This window comes from Rattus norvegicus, chromosome 16, assembly GCF_036323735.1.
Source record: "Rattus norvegicus strain BN/NHsdMcwi chromosome 16, GRCr8, whole genome shotgun sequence".
Classification (NCBI taxonomy): domain Eukaryota; kingdom Metazoa; phylum Chordata; class Mammalia; order Rodentia; family Muridae; genus Rattus; species Rattus norvegicus.
Window position 1 is genome coordinate 73,855,014 of NC_086034.1, and position 15,323 is coordinate 73,870,336.

At 39.7% G+C, this 15,323-nt stretch overlaps 1 protein-coding gene across 3 annotated transcripts in view; it reads left to right on the forward strand.

The window, feature by feature from the left end:
• The window catches only part of Adam32 (ADAM metallopeptidase domain 32), a 109,765-nt gene that overhangs the window by 49,991 nt on the left and 44,451 nt on the right, over nucleotides 1–15,323 (forward strand). For all 3 annotated transcript variants that reach the window (XR_001841542.3, XM_039094670.2, NM_001170582.1), the window contains 2 exon segments: nucleotides 10,876–10,980; nucleotides 11,674–11,872. Coding sequence is in view for 2 of the 3 variants with exons in the window: in XM_039094670.2 (XP_038950598.1) it covers nucleotides 10,876–10,980; nucleotides 11,674–11,872 (304 nt within the window). In the remaining variant the exon portion in view is untranslated.

A 15,323-nucleotide genomic window follows, 5' to 3' on the forward strand; every position in this document is an offset into this window, starting at 1 on the left:
TGACCTTCCTACTCCACTCATGTCCTGGGATTAGGGTGGGAACAAAACTCTTTCTCCTTCCCTAGGCTGTCTTAAATTAAATGCCCTTCAACTCAAAGACCCTCCTTCTGTTTACTTATGTTCACTCCCTACACCTCTTACCCTATGGTTGAATTTATTTAGCTCTTGGATTGAAGGCGTGTGCTAGGGCTGAGCCATACCACAAGTACTTGTTTACAAGTAAAGAAGATCAAATGCTAAGCCGCAACTAGAAGCAGATTCTTACAGTTCACAATCTCAGGGGTTCACAGTGTGCAACATCTTTCAGTCTACTTGTGTGATGAATTAAATTTGTTGATTTATGTTTGTTGAATAATCCCTGAATCTCTGGGATGAAGCCAACTTGATCATGGTAAATAATACTTTTGATGTGTTCTTGAATTCGTTTCCAAGTATTTTATTGAGAAAATTTGCATCTATGTTAATATGTGATATTGGTATATGATTTTCTTTTCTGTTGTGTCTTTGAGTAGTTTAGGATAATAGTGGCTTATAAAAAGAACCAGGAGATGTTCCTTTAGTTTCTGTTTTGCAGAATATGTTGAGGAACATTAGTTTTAGCTCTTTGAAGGTGTGATAGAATTCTATGCCAAATCCATCTGGTCCAGGGCTTTTTGGGCTGGGTGACTTTTAATTACTGATTCTATTTCACTAGGGGTTTGGGGTTTGCTTAAATTGACTATTTCATCTTGATTTATCCTTAGTAGATTGATATATATCTACTGCACATATATATATATTATAATATTTATATATATATATAATTTGCATCCATTTCTTGTGGGCTTTCCAATTTTATGGAATCTATATTTTTTTTTCAGATGTGCTTTTTTTTTATTAACTTGAGTATTTCTTATATACATTTCAAGTGTTATTCCCTTTCCCGGCAAACATCCCCCTCCCCCCTCCCCTTCCTTATGGGTGTTCCCCTCCCAACCCTCCCCCCATTGCCGCCCTCCCCCCATAGTCTAGTTCACTGGGGGTTCAGTCTTAGCAGGACCCAGGGCTTCCCCTTCCACTGGTGCTCTTACTAGGATATTCATTGCTACCTATGGGGTCAGAGTCCAGGGTCAGTCCATGTATAGTCTTTAGGTAGTGGCTTAGTCCCTGGAAGCTCTGGTTGCTTGACATTGTTGTACTTTTGGGGTCTCCAGCCCTTTCAAGCTCTTCCAGTTCTTTCTCTGATTCCCTCAACGGGGGACCTATTCTCAGTTCAGTGGTTTGCTGCTGGCATTCGCCCCTGTATTTGCTGTATTCTGGCTGTGTCTCTCAGGAGCGATCTACATCCGGCTCCTGTCGGTCTGCACTTCTTTGCTTCATCCATCTTGTCTAATTGGGTGGCTGTATATGTATGGGCCACATGTGGGGCAGGCTCTGAATGGGTGTTCCTTCAGTCTCTGTTTTAATCTTTGCCTCTCCCTTCCCTGCCAAGGGTATTCTTTTTCCTCATTTAAAGAAGGAGTGAAGCATTCACATTTTGATCATCTGTCTTGAGTTTCGTTTGTTCTAGGGATCTAGGGTAATTCAAGCATTTGGGCTAATAGCCACTTATCAATGAGTGCATACCATGTATGTCTTTCTGTGATTGGGTTAGCTCACTCAGGATGATATTTTCCAGTTCCAACCATTTGCCTACGAATTTCATAAAGGCATTGTTTTTGATAGCTGAGTAATATTCCATTGTGTAGATGTACCAAATTTTCTGTATCCATTCCTCTGTTGAAGGGCATCTGGGTTCTTTCCAGTTTCTGGCTATTATAAATAAGGCTGCGATGAACATAGTGGAGCACGTGTCTCTTTTATATGTTGAGGCATCTTTTGGGTATATGCCCAAGAGAGGTATAGCTGGATCCTCAGGCAGTTCAATGTCCAATTTTCTGAGGAACCTCCAGACTGATTTCCAGAATGGTTTTACCAGTCTGCAATCCCACCAACAATGGAGGAGTGTTCCTCTTTCTCCACATCCTCGCCAGCATCTGCTGTCACCTGAGTTTTTTATCTTAGCCATTCTCACTGGTGTGAGGTGAAATCTCAGGGTTGTTTTGATTTGCATTTCCCTTATGACTAAAGATGTTGAACATTTCTTTAAATGTTTCTCAGCCATTCGGCATTCCTCAGCTGTGAATTCTTTGTTTAGCTCTGAACCCCATTTTTTAATAGTGTTATTTGTTTCCCTGCGGTCTAACTTCTTGAGTTCTTTGTATATTTTGGATATAAGGCCTCTATCTGTTGTAGGATTGGTAAAGATCTTTTCCCAATCTGTTGGTTGCCGTTTTGTCCTAACCACAGTGTCCTTTGCCTTACAGAAGCTTTGCAGTTTTATGAGATCCCATTTGTCGATTCTTGATCTTAGAGCATAAGCCATTGGTGTTTTGTTCAGGAAATTTTTTCCAGTGCCCATGTGTTCCAGATGCTTCCCCAGTTTTTCTTCTATTAGTTTGAGTGTGTCTGGTTTGATGTGGAGGTCCTTGATCCACTTGGACTTAAGCTTTGTACAGGGTGATAAGGATGGATTGATCTGCATTCTTCTACATGTTGCCCTCCAGTTGAACCAGCACCATTTGCTGAAAATGCTATCTTTTTTCCATTGGATGGTTTTGGCTCCTTTGTCAAAAATCAAGTGACCATAGGTGTGTGGGTTCATTTCTGGGTCTTCAATTCTATTCCATTGGTCTATCTGTCTGTCTCTGTACCAATACCATGCAGTTTTTATCACTATTGCTCTGTAATACTGCTTGAGTTCAGGGATAGTGATTCCCCCTGAAGTCCTTTTATTGTTGAGGATAGCTTTAGCTATCCTGGGTTTTTTGTTATTCCAGATGAATTTGCAAATTGTTCTGTCTAACTCTTTGAAGAATTGGATTGGTATTTTGATGGGGATTGCATTGAATCTGTAGATTGCTTTTGGTAAAATGGCCATTTTTTACTATATTAATCCTGCCAATCCATGAGCATGGGAGATCTTTCCATCTTCTGAGGGCTTCTTCAATTTCTTTCCTCAGTGTCTTGAAGTTCTTATTGTATAGATCTTTGACTTGCTTGGTTAAAGTCACACCGAGGTACTTTATATTATTTGGGTCTATTATGAAGGGTGTCGTTTCCCTAATTTCTTTCTCGGCTTGTTTCTCTTTTGTATAGAGGAAGGCTACTGATTTATTTGAGTTAATTTTATACCCAGCCACTTTGCTGAAGTTGTGTATCAGCTTTAGTAGTTCTCTGGTGGAACTTTTGGGATCACTTAAATATACTATCATGTCATCTGCAAATAGTGATATTTTGACCTCTTCTTTTCCGATCTGTATCCCCTTGATCTCCTTTTGTTGTCTGATTGCTCTGGCTAGAACTTCAAGAACTATATTGAATAAGTAGGGAGAGAGTGGGCAGCCTTGTCTAGTCCCTGATTTTAGTGGGATTGCTTCAAGTTTCTCTCCATTTAGTTTAATGTTAGCAACTGGTTTGCTGTATATGGCTTTTACTATGTTTAGGTATGGGCCTTGAATTCCTATTCTTTCCAGGACTTTTATCATGAAGGGGTGTTGAATTTTGTCAAATGCTTTCTCAGCATCTAATGAAATGATCATGTGGTTCTGTTCTTTCAGTTTGTTTATATAATGGATCACGTTGATGGTTTTCCGTATATTAAACCATCCCTGCATGCCTGGGATGAAGCCTACTTGATCATGGTGGATGATTGTTTTGATGTGCTCTTGAATTCGGTTTTCCAGAATTTTATTGAGTATTTTTGCGTCGATATTCATAAGGGAAATTGGTCTGAAGTTCTCTTTCTTTGTTGTGTCTTTGTGTGGTTTAGGTATAAGAGTAATTGTGGCTTCGTAGAAGGAATTCGGTAGTGCTCCATCTGTTTCAATTTTGTGGAATAGTTTGGATAATATTGGTATGAGGTCTTCTATGAAGGTTTGATAGAATTCTGCACTAAACCCGTCTGGACCTGGGCTCTTTTTTGTTGGGAGACCTTTAATGACTGCTTCTATTTCCTTAGGAGTTATGGGGTTGTTTAACTGGTTTATCTGTTCCTGATTTAACTTCGATACCTGGTATCTGTCTAGGAAATTGTCCATTTCCTGAAGATTTTCAAGTTTTGTTGAATATAGGTTTTTATAGTAAGATCTGATGATTTTTTGAATTTCCTCTGAATCTGTAGTTATGTCTCCCGTTTCATTTCTGATTTTGTTAATTTGGACGCACTCTCTGTGTCCTCTCGTTAGTCTGGCTAAGGGTTTATCTATCTTGTTGATTTTCTCAAAGAACCAACTTTTGGTTCTGTTGATTCTTTCTATGGTCCTTTTTGTTTCTACTTGGTTGATTTCAGCTCTGAGTTTGATTATTTCCTGCCTTCTACTCCTCCTGGGTGTATTTGCTTCTTTTTGTTCTAGAGCTTTTAGGTGTGCTGTCAAGCTGCTGACAAATGCTCTTTCCTGTTTCTTTCTGCAGGCACTCAGTGCTATGAGTTTTCCTCTTAGCACAGCTTTCATTGTGTCCCATAAGTTTGGGTATGTTGTACCTTCATTTTCATTAAATTCTAAAAAGTCTTTAATTTCTTTCTTTATTTCTTCCTTGACCAGGTTATCATTGAGTAGAGCATTGTTCAATTTCCACGTATATGTGGGCATTCTTCCCTTATTGTTATTGAAGACCAGTTTTAGGCCGTGGTGGTCCGATAGCACGCATGGGATTATTTCTATCTTTCTGTACCTGTTGAGGCCCGTTTTTTGACCAATTATATGGTCAATTTTGGAGAAAGTACCATGAGGAGCTGAGAAGAAGGTATATCCTTTTGCTTTAGGATAGAATGTTCTATAAATATCCGTTAAGTCCATTTGGCTCATGACTTCTCTTAGTCTGTCGACATCACTGTTTAATTTCTGTTTCCATGATCTGTCCATTGATGAGAGTGGGGTGTTGAAATCTCCCACTATTATTGTGTGAGGTGCAATGTGTGTTTTGAGCTTTAGTAAGGTTTCTTTTACATATGTAGGTGCCCTTGTATTTGGGGCATAGATATTTAGGATTGAGAGTTCATCTTGGTGGATTTTTCCTTTGATGAATATGAAGTGTCCTTCCTTATCTTTTTTGATGACTTTTAGTTGGAAATTGATTTTATTTGATATTAGAATGGCTACTCCAGCTTGCTTCTTCTGACCATTTGCTTGGAAAGTTGTTTTCCAGCCTTTCACTCTGAGGTAGTGTCTGTCTTTGTCTCTGAGGTGTGTTTCCTGTAGGCAGCAGAATGCAGGGTCCTCGTTGCATATCCAGTTTGTTAATCTATGTCTTTTTATTGGGGAGTTGAGGACATTGATATTGAGAGATATTAAGGAATAGTGATTATTGCTTCCCGTTATATTCATATTTGGATGTGAGGTTATGTTTGTGTGCTTTCATTCTCTTTGTTTTGTTGCCAAGACGATTAGTTTCTTGCTTCTTCTAGGGTATAGCTTGCCTTCTTATGTTGGGCTTTACCATTTATTATCCTTTGTAGTGCTGGATTTGTAGAAAGATATTGTGTAAATTTGTTTTTGTCATGGAATATCTTGGTTTCTCCATCAATGTTAATTGAGAGTTTTGCTGGATACAGTAACCTGGGCTGGCATTTGTGTTCTCTTAGGGTCTGTATGACATCAGTCCAGGATCTTCTGGCCTTCATAGTTTCTGGCGAGAAGTCTGGTGTGATTCTGATAGGTCTGCCTTTATATGTTACTTGACCTTTTTCCCTTACTGCTTTTAATATTCTTTCTTTATTTTGTGCGTTTGGTGTTTTGACAATTATGTGATGGGAGGTGTTTCTTTTCTGGTCCAATCTATTTGGAGTTCTGTAGGCTTCTTGTATGTCTATGGGTATCTCTTTTTTTAGGTTAGGGAAGTTTTCTTCTATGATTTTGTTGAAGATATTTACTGGTCCTTTGAGCTGGGAGTCTTCACTCTCTTCTATACCTATTATCCTTAGGTTTGATCTTCTCATTGAGTCCTGGATTTCCTGTATGTTTTGGACCAGTAGCTTTTTCCGCTTTACATTATCTTTGACAGTTGAGTCAATGATTTCTATGGAATCTTCTGCTCCTGAGATTCTCTCTTCCATCTCTTGTATTCTGTTGGTGAAGCTTGTATCTACAGCTCCTTGTCTCTTCTTTTGGTTTTCTATATCCAGGGTTGTTTCCATGTATTCTTTCTTGATTGCTTCTATTTCCATTTTTAATTCCTTCAACTGTTTGATTGTGTTTTCCTGGAATTCTTTCAGGGATTTTTGTGTCTCCTCTCTATGGGCTTCTACTTGTTTATTTATGTTTTCCTAGAATTCTTTCAGGGATTTTTGTGTCTCCTCTCTATGGGCTTCCACTTGTTTATTTATGTTTTCCTGGAATTCTTTCAGGCATTTTTGCGATTCCTCTCTGTAGGCTTCTACTTTTTCTCTAAGGGAGTTCTTCACGTCTTTCTTGAAGTCCTCCAGCATCATGATCAAAAATGATTTTGAAACTAGATCTTGCTTTTCTGGTGTGTTTGGATATTCCATGTTTGTTTTGATGGGAGAAGTGGGCTCCGATGCTGCCATGTAGTCTTGGTTTCTGTTGCTTGGGTTCCTGCGCTTGCCTCTCGCCATCAGATTATCTCTAGTGTTACTTTGTTCTGCTATTTCTGACAGTGGCTAGACTGTCCTATAAGCCTGTGTGTCAGGAGTGCTGTAGACCTGTTTTCCTCTCCTTCAGTCAGTTATGGGGACAGAATGTTCTGCTTTCGGGAGTGTAGTTTTTCCTCTCTACAGGTCTTCAGCTGTTCCTGTGGGCCTGTGTCTTGAGTTCACCAGGCAGCTTTCTTGCAGCAGAAAATTTGGTCTTACCTGTGGTCCAGAGGCTCAAGTTCGCTCGTGGGGTGCTGCCCACAGGCTCTCTGCAGCGGCAGCAACCAGGAAGACCTGTGCCGCCCCTTCCGGGAGCTTCAGTGCATCAGGGTTCCAGATGGTCTTTGGCTTTTTCCTCTGGCGTCCGAGATGTGTGTGCAGAGAGCAGTCTCTTCTGGTTTCCCAGGCTTGTCTGCCTCTCTGAAGGTTTAGCTCTCCCTCCCACGGGATTTGGGTGCAGAGAACTGTTTATCCGGTCTGTTTCCTTCAGGTTCAGGCGGTGTCTCAGGCAGGGGTCCTGCCGCTCCTGGGCCCTCCCCCACGGGAGCCCAGAGGCCTTATACAGTTTCCTCTTGGGCCAGGGATGTGGGCAGGGGTGAGCAGTGTTGGTGGTCTCTTCTGCTCTGCAGCCTCAGGAGTGCCCACCTGACCAGGCGGTTGGGTCTCTCTCTCACCGGAATCTATATTTTTTAAAGTATATCCTTATAATACTCTGAATCTCCTTGGAATCTGTTGCAGAGTTTCCATTTTCATTTCTGATATTATTAATTTGGATCATCTCTCTGCATATTTTTGTTAATTTGGCTGAAGGTTTGTCAATCTTGTTGCTATTCTCCAAGAGTCAACACTTGGTTTTCTTATTCTTCATATATCGGTTTTTGTTTTCTTTTCTTTTTCTTTTTTTGGGAGCTGGGGACCGAACCCAGGGCCTTGCACTTGGTAGGCAAGCGCTCACCACTGAGCTAAATCCCCAACCCCGGTTTTTGTTTTCTATTTCACTGATTGCAGCTCAAGTTTCTTTCTTCCACCCACTCCTCTGGCTCTTATTTTTCTTATTTTTCCAGAGTTTTCAGTTGTGTTGTTGTTATTAATATGAGTTTCCTCCAGTTGTTTTTACATACAATGAACTTGCCTTTTAGAACTGCCCTAATTGTATTCCAAGGCTGGGGAGTGTTGTGTTTTCATTTTATCCAGCTCTAAACAGATTTTAATTTTCTTCTTGATGGTTTGTATTGATTTCTGTACTGATTTCATCCAGTAGTGAGTTGTGTAGCTTACACGAAATTGTATATTTTCTGTTATTTCTATTGTTCTTGACATCCAGTTTTAATCCATGGCTGTCAGATAGAGTATGGGGTGTTATTTTAATTTATCTATTCTTACTTGCTTTCTGGCATAATATGTAGTCAGTTTTGGAGTAAGTTCCATGGGCTGCTGAGAAGCAAGTATGTTGTTTAGTGTTTACATGGACTGTTCTACAGAAGTCTGTTAGGTCCATTTGATTCATGGCATTGTTTAGTTCCAACATTTCTCTCTATTTGTTGGCTCAATGACTTTTTTCTTGGTGTGAGAGAGATATTGAAGACTCCCACTTTCAATGTTAAGGGTCAAAATATGATCTTTGTAGTTAGTAGTGTTTCTTGTATGAAATTTCATTTCCTCCTCTTTGGTGCATAAATGATTAGAATTGTAATACCTTCTTGGTGGATCTTTCCTTTAGGATCTAGTAGCCTTCCCTATCTCTTTGTCAGATGTTAAACTAACAACAGTTTCTTGCTTCTTGGTTCCCTTTACACAGAGTATTTTTTTTCCTATCCCAGTGGCACCTACCTTTAATGCTAAGATGCCTTTCTTGTAAATGAGAGATGGATTTTGTTTTTTAATCCATTCACCTAGTCTATGTCTTTTTGATTAGAGGTTTGAAACTGTTAATATTTAGAGTGATCATTGAAGTGTGTTTATAGATAGACTGTAGTCAGTTTTTTGGAGCTTTGCGTTCTTAGTTGTGTTTTGTGTTTCATTAAATTACAGCTTTGTTTTCTTTCTAGTCTCTCAGCTAGAGGTACTTATGCCTCTATTCAGTTCTCAGTATGGTGTTTGGCATTCTCTTCAGGGTTTTTTGTTCATTTGTTGTTATGCATTTTAGGCTGCTTTTTTTCCCCCTCTTCTTTAACTGTTACAGATAGTTGTTCTGGGTACAGTAGCCTTGGTTGTCAGTCAGTGTCTTTTAGAACTTAGGATGCATTGTTCCAACTCTCCTGGCTTTCATCTCTCATTGAGAAATGTTCTGATGGTTTTCCTTCATATGTGACTTGTGTTTTCTTTTCTCTTACAGCTTTCAATAGTTTTACTTTGGTCTGGATATTTAGTGTTTTAATTACGCTGTGCTGTAGTGTGTGTGTGTCTGTGTGTGTCCCTGCGTGTTTCTGATCTTAAGTAGTTTGTGGCATTTTTTCCTCCTATGATTTTATTTAATCATCCGGTCCATTCCATTGACCAAGGATTCTCCTTTTTCACCCAAGCCTATATTTGGAAGGTTTGATCTTTTCATATGGTCCCACAGCTACTGCATGTTACTTTCCTGTGTTTGTCTAACTTGTCTTTCCTGTGTTGTCATAGTCATTATTTTGTCTAGATCTTCTACGTTGAGTCCTGATAGTCTTTCTGCATTCTGCTCAATCTATTCTGTTTGTAAGACTGTTGCCTGAGTTTTCTAATTGGGATATTAAAAATTTCAATTCATCTTTTAAGGTATATGTTCTTTTCAGTGTTTCTATCTCTTTACATTGAATTCAGTATTTAAGTTCTGAATTGCCTTAATTCCATTCAGCTATTTATCTGAATTTTCTTCATTCAAGGATTTCTTGTTATCCTCTTGGAATTCATTGACTGTTCATGTCTACTTCATATCCCTTGAGTTATTTTATAAAGTATATGATTGTTATTTTAATTTCTGCATCCTGAGGTAGTTTTTTATAGATACCACTTTTAAGGATCAGTTGGTATTTTTGTTTTGGTGCTTTGACCTGGGCATGTGGACCTCTTTCTTTGGTTGTTTGTCTGATATGACAATCAGTCTTCCCTTAGATTGGTGCAGTCCAGACTTGCATGACCTGAGATAGACCATAAGCTAGTAGAAAAGCTATTCAACTGGACCAGGCACAATTTGCTCTGAAACCAAGGGTCTGGAAAGAGGCCTGTGGATGCTAAGATACCAACTATGTCTCAGGGTTTTACTGCTGTGAACAGACACTATGATCAAGGCAACTCTTATAAGGACAACATTTAATTGGGGCTGGCTTACACATTCAGAGGTTCTGTCCATTATCATCAAGGCAGGAACATGGCAGCATCAAGGCACATATGATATAGGAAGCGCTGGGAGTTCTACATCTTATTCTGAAGGCAAACAGGAGAAGACTGACTTCCAGGGAGCTAGAATGAGGGTCTTAAAGGCCACGCCCACAATGACACACTTCTTCCAACAAGGCCACATCTACTGTAACATGGCCATACCTCCTAATAGTGCCACTCCCTGGGCCAAGCATATTCAAGCCATCACAAACAGGGAGAGGAAATGATGGAAGAGGGAAGAAGTGTCTCCCAATTCAAAGGTAGCTTTTGAATAAAGCAGGTCAAGAGGCAAACCAACTGAACCCAGGCCTGTGGCTGTAGAGATGGCCATATGCAAGGGAGAAATAGAGGAGATGGGAGAGTGGCAGAGAAGGAAAGGGAAGGCACTTGGAAAATGTGGCTCACGTACAATGAGGGTTGGCATTCTCTGGGGCTGGAACTAGCCTTATAGATTTGCAGACGGCAGTAGGTTAGGGGCAACTAGCTTGTTGCCCTAACCCTAACTGTAACCTTAACCATAACCTTAACCATACTAGCTAATCATCAAGATTATCATGGCCTGGCCAGGAAACACCTTCCAAGCTCTGGATTCATTTTTTTTTTTTTATTTTTCTTCTGCAGTGATTTGTTGTTCTTTCCCTGTTGTATACAACTTCAGGAAAAAGTTTTTTTCCTATATTTTTCTGTGTCTTCTAATTGGATTGGGAGGGAAGTCGAATATCAGTCACTCTATTAACACCCAGAGAAGCATGTGTTACGGATATTGTCTGTACATGCTACTATTGCGAATAATTTCCTTGACGGCATAGCTCTATCAAGTTTTTGTTACTGCCATGTATTTTCCTTTGCAGCAATGTGGGGCTAACAGCTGTTGTGAGCCTACATCTTGTGTTCTGAAGAGTGGAAAAGCTTGTGACAGTATGTCTCCCTCAGCAACATGCTGCAAAGATTGTCAAGTAAGATTTACGTTTAGTAACATTACATAATCACCTAGTAAATTATACACAGAATGTATTGACTTATGACTAGAGTTTTATGTGAAAAAATTAGTTTTTAAGTGAAGAAAGATGATAACACAAATAAATCAAAGCTTCAATTTCTTATTTTGCGAAAATTTCTGCAACGTCCCGGCCTCTGTTTAATATCGCTGTTTTTGTTAATCTGAAACTGTCTCCCACCCCCCCTTTTTTTCCTGTGTCTCAGATTTTCTGTTTGACCTAAGCTGTACTTGAGCTCAATCTATAACCCTAGTTGTCCTTTTTTTTTTTTTTTTGGTGCTGAGGACCGAACCCAGGGCCTTGTGCTTGCTAGGCAAGCGCTCTACCACTGAGCTAAATCCCCAACCCCCTAGTTGTCCTTTAATTTACAATCCTCCTGCTGTAGTATTCCCAAGAACCTGGGGTTACAGGAGTCTACCATAAGGTCCAGCTAACATTTTCCAAATATACATATCTATATATCTATATCTAATCTATATATCTATATCTATATATCTTTTTCATATAAATGTTCGATTCATTTTAAAATGAATATCACAGTCACTTTATACTAAGATATTACAAACACTAAGGAATCAACAGAACAAATAATCGGTACTGTTTTGAAATATCTGTGAACACAATATTATTATATGTAATTTTTTTTGTTAGTTTTTACCAGATAAACATGAATGTAGGCCCAGCAGCAATATGTACTGTGACGTTGCTGAAGTCTGCAATGGGAGCTCAGGACAATGTCCACCTGATATAATTTTATCCAACGGGATTATTTGTGGAGAAGGTGGGACTGTCTGTTATAATGGAAACTGCCCCAACCTGGACAGAGCATGCGAGGCTATGTATGGACTAGGTAAACATTTTGTTACATTTAAATCAGTGACTCTCAGTATTTCCTTTCACAGTGTCAGAACAACAGGAATCCTTATATATAGATTTCAATTTTTGCTTAATATTTGCATAGTTTTACAAGTGTTTTTTGCTGAGATATAAATGGCAAATACGAATTGTCTTTGGATATGTGCCTTGATAGTTTGATATGTATATGTATGCTTAGATATTTGACATAATCAAGCTAATTAAAGTAGCTATAATATCCCATAGTACTGTTTTCTCCTTAAGCATTAAATAAAATCTTAAGACCTAAGCTCTTAGAGAGTTTCAAATATAAAAGAGAATATTGGTTCCTGTTGTCATACTGCTACACTTTGGATTTATTTATTTTGATGATTACGTGCTTTATTTTTTGCATTCCCCCCTCATGGTTCCCCCCTCCCAGAGCTGCTCACTCCATCTCCCCACCCCCTTTTTGCCTCTGAGAGGGAAAACTCCTATCAACCCCCTTCCCTGGAGCCTCAAGTCTCTACAGGATTAGGCTCATCCTCTCCCACTGAGGCAACACAGGGCAGTCCTCTGCTACATAGATGCTGGTGGCCTAGGACTAACTAGCCTGTGTTTTGGTAAAGAGCCTTGGTTAGTGGCTTAGTCTCTGGGAGCTCCCAGGGGTTGGGGTTAGTTGACACTGTTGGTCTTTCTATGGAGTTGTCATCATCTCCTTCAGTCCTTCTCTTAACTCTTCCATAGGGGTACCCAATCTCAATCTAATGATGGGCTGTAAGTTTCTATATCTGTCTCGGTCAGCTACTGTCAGAGCCTCTCAGAGGAAGTCATGCTAGGCTCCCATCTGCAAGCACAACACAGCACCAGTTATAGTGTCAGGGTTTGATGCCCATCCATGGGATAGATCCTAAGTTGGGTCAGTGGATTAGTCAGGGTTCTCTAGAGTCACAGAACTTATGGGTAGTCTCTATATAGTAAGGGAATTTGTTTTGAGGACTTAGTCTGTAGTTCAACTCCCCAACAATGGTCAGCAGCAGGTATGAATGGAAGTCCAAGGATCTAGCAGTTGCTCAGTCCCTCAAGGGAGGCAGGCGAAGAAGAGAATGTCTTCCTTTTTCCAATGTCCTTATGTAGGTCTCCAGCAGGGCGTGTGTCCCAGATTAAATGCCTGGATCTGAGACTTCCTTTGTCCCAGATGACCTTGAGTCTTCTTGCTTTAGTCTCCTAGGATTCATAGCCACTTTGCCTCAAGATTGCCATGCCAAGATCCAGGTCAGAAACTTGTATCTCTGAGCCTCAAGATCAGAATCACAGGCAGAGCCTTCGAATTCTGGATTGTAGTTCATTCTGGATATAGTCAAGTTGACAATCAGAAATAGCCACTACAGAGAGTCACTGGCTGGCAATTCCTTCAGTCTCTGCTCCGTTTTTGTCCCTGCATTTCTTTTAGACAGGAACAATTCTGAGTCAAAAAAAAAATTGAAAGTGAATTCATGTCCCTATTCCTCCACTGGAAGGATAACCGTCTAACTACTGGAGGTGGTCTCTTCAGGTTTCATCTCCACTGTTGGGCATCTCAGCCAAGGTCACCCCCATTGAGTCCTGAGAGCCTCTCTCACCCCAGGTCTCCAGGACTTTTGAGAGCACCCCCCCCCAACACCCTCATCCCTGGGAGCCACATATTTTCATTCTCCTGGCCCTCTGGCTTCTCTCCTATCTCCTACCATACCTGGTCATGTCCACCCCACCCCTTTCCCCTTCTTCTCCCTTCTCTTACCCAGGTCCTTCTTTCCCTCTGTCTCCCATGATTATTTTGTTTCCCCTTCTAGTGGAATCGACCCATCCGCACTTGGGCCTTCCTTCTTCTTTAACGTTTTAGGGCCTATGGAGTGTAAATTGAGTATTCTGCCCTTTTTGGCTAATGTCCACTTATCAGTGAGTACACACCATGCCTGTCCTTTGGGTTCTGGGTTATTTCACTCAGGATGATATATTCTAGTTCCATCCATTTGCCTACAAAATTCATGACGTCTGGTTTTTAAGAACGGATTAGTATTCCATTGTATAAATTAACTACATTTATTTTAGATATTTTAGGTGGAGCCATTTTACACAAATCAAACTTTGAACGTCTTGATATCCTTTCTTTTCTCCCTTACCCCAGTCTCTAAAAACAACCATTTCATACTGTGATTCTATGATTTTGATATTTTGTGATTTTACATAGAAGCAAGATGACAGTTTTTACCTCTGTACTTGACTCCTTTCACATAACACAATGTCTTAGAGATTTATTCTTGTGACAAAACTGAAGCAAGGTCTCTCTCTCTCTCTCTCTCTCTCTCTCTCTCTCTCTCTCTCTCACACACACACACACACACATACACACATACACACCTATTCATATATATCTATCTTTTACAAATTATGTTTAATCTAGTCATTATTCTTTAATTTGTCAATGGACCTTTAGGTTGTTTCAAAATCTTGACTATTGAGAAACATGAAATCACACACCTGGAAATACACATTTCTCTTTAAGAAAATGCCTCCATGTCCTTTGAATACACCTAGGTGGATTTCTGAATTTTCCTTTATTGAATCACTCCTGTACCCCTGGGACGAAGCATACTTGGTCATGGTAGATGATATCTTTGACATGTTCTTGCATTTGGTTTACCAGTATTTTATTGAGTATTTTTAACTTCAATGTTCATGAGGGAAATTGGTCTGAACGTTTTCTTTCTCTGTTGAGTCTTTTGTCTGGTTTAGGTATTAGAGTGACTGGGGCCTCATAGAATGAGTTTGGCAATGCTCCATTTGTTTCTATTTTGTAGAATAGTTTGAGGAGTATTGGTATTAGCTCTTCACTGAAAGTCTGGTAGAATTTTGCAGTTCTCTGGTGGAACTTTTGGGGTCACTTAAGTATCCATTATATCTTCTGCAAATAGTGATATTTTGACTTCTTTCTTTCCAATTTGTATCCATTTTACCTCCTATTGTTGTCTGATTGCTCTGGCTAGGGCTGCAAGTACTATATTGAATAGGTAGGGAGAGAGTGGGCATCCTTGTTTAGTCCCTGATTTTAGTGGGATTGCTTCAAGTTTCTTTCCTTTTAGTTTGATGTTGGCTACTGGTTGGCTGTATATGGCTTTTATTATGTTTAGGTATGGGCCTTGAATTCCTGATCTTCCCAAGACTTTTAACATGAAGGGGTGCTGAATTTTCTCAAATGCTTTCTCAGCATCTAATGAGATGATCACGTGTTTTCTTTCTTTGAGTTTGTTTATATATAGTGGATTACGTTGATGGATTTCCATATATTGAACCATCCCTGCATCCTTGGGATGAAGCCTACTTGATCATGATGTTTGATTGTTTTGATTTGTTCTTGGATTCGGTTTGTGAGAATTTTATTGAGTATTTTTGCATTGATTTTCATAAGAGATTGGTCTGATGTTCTC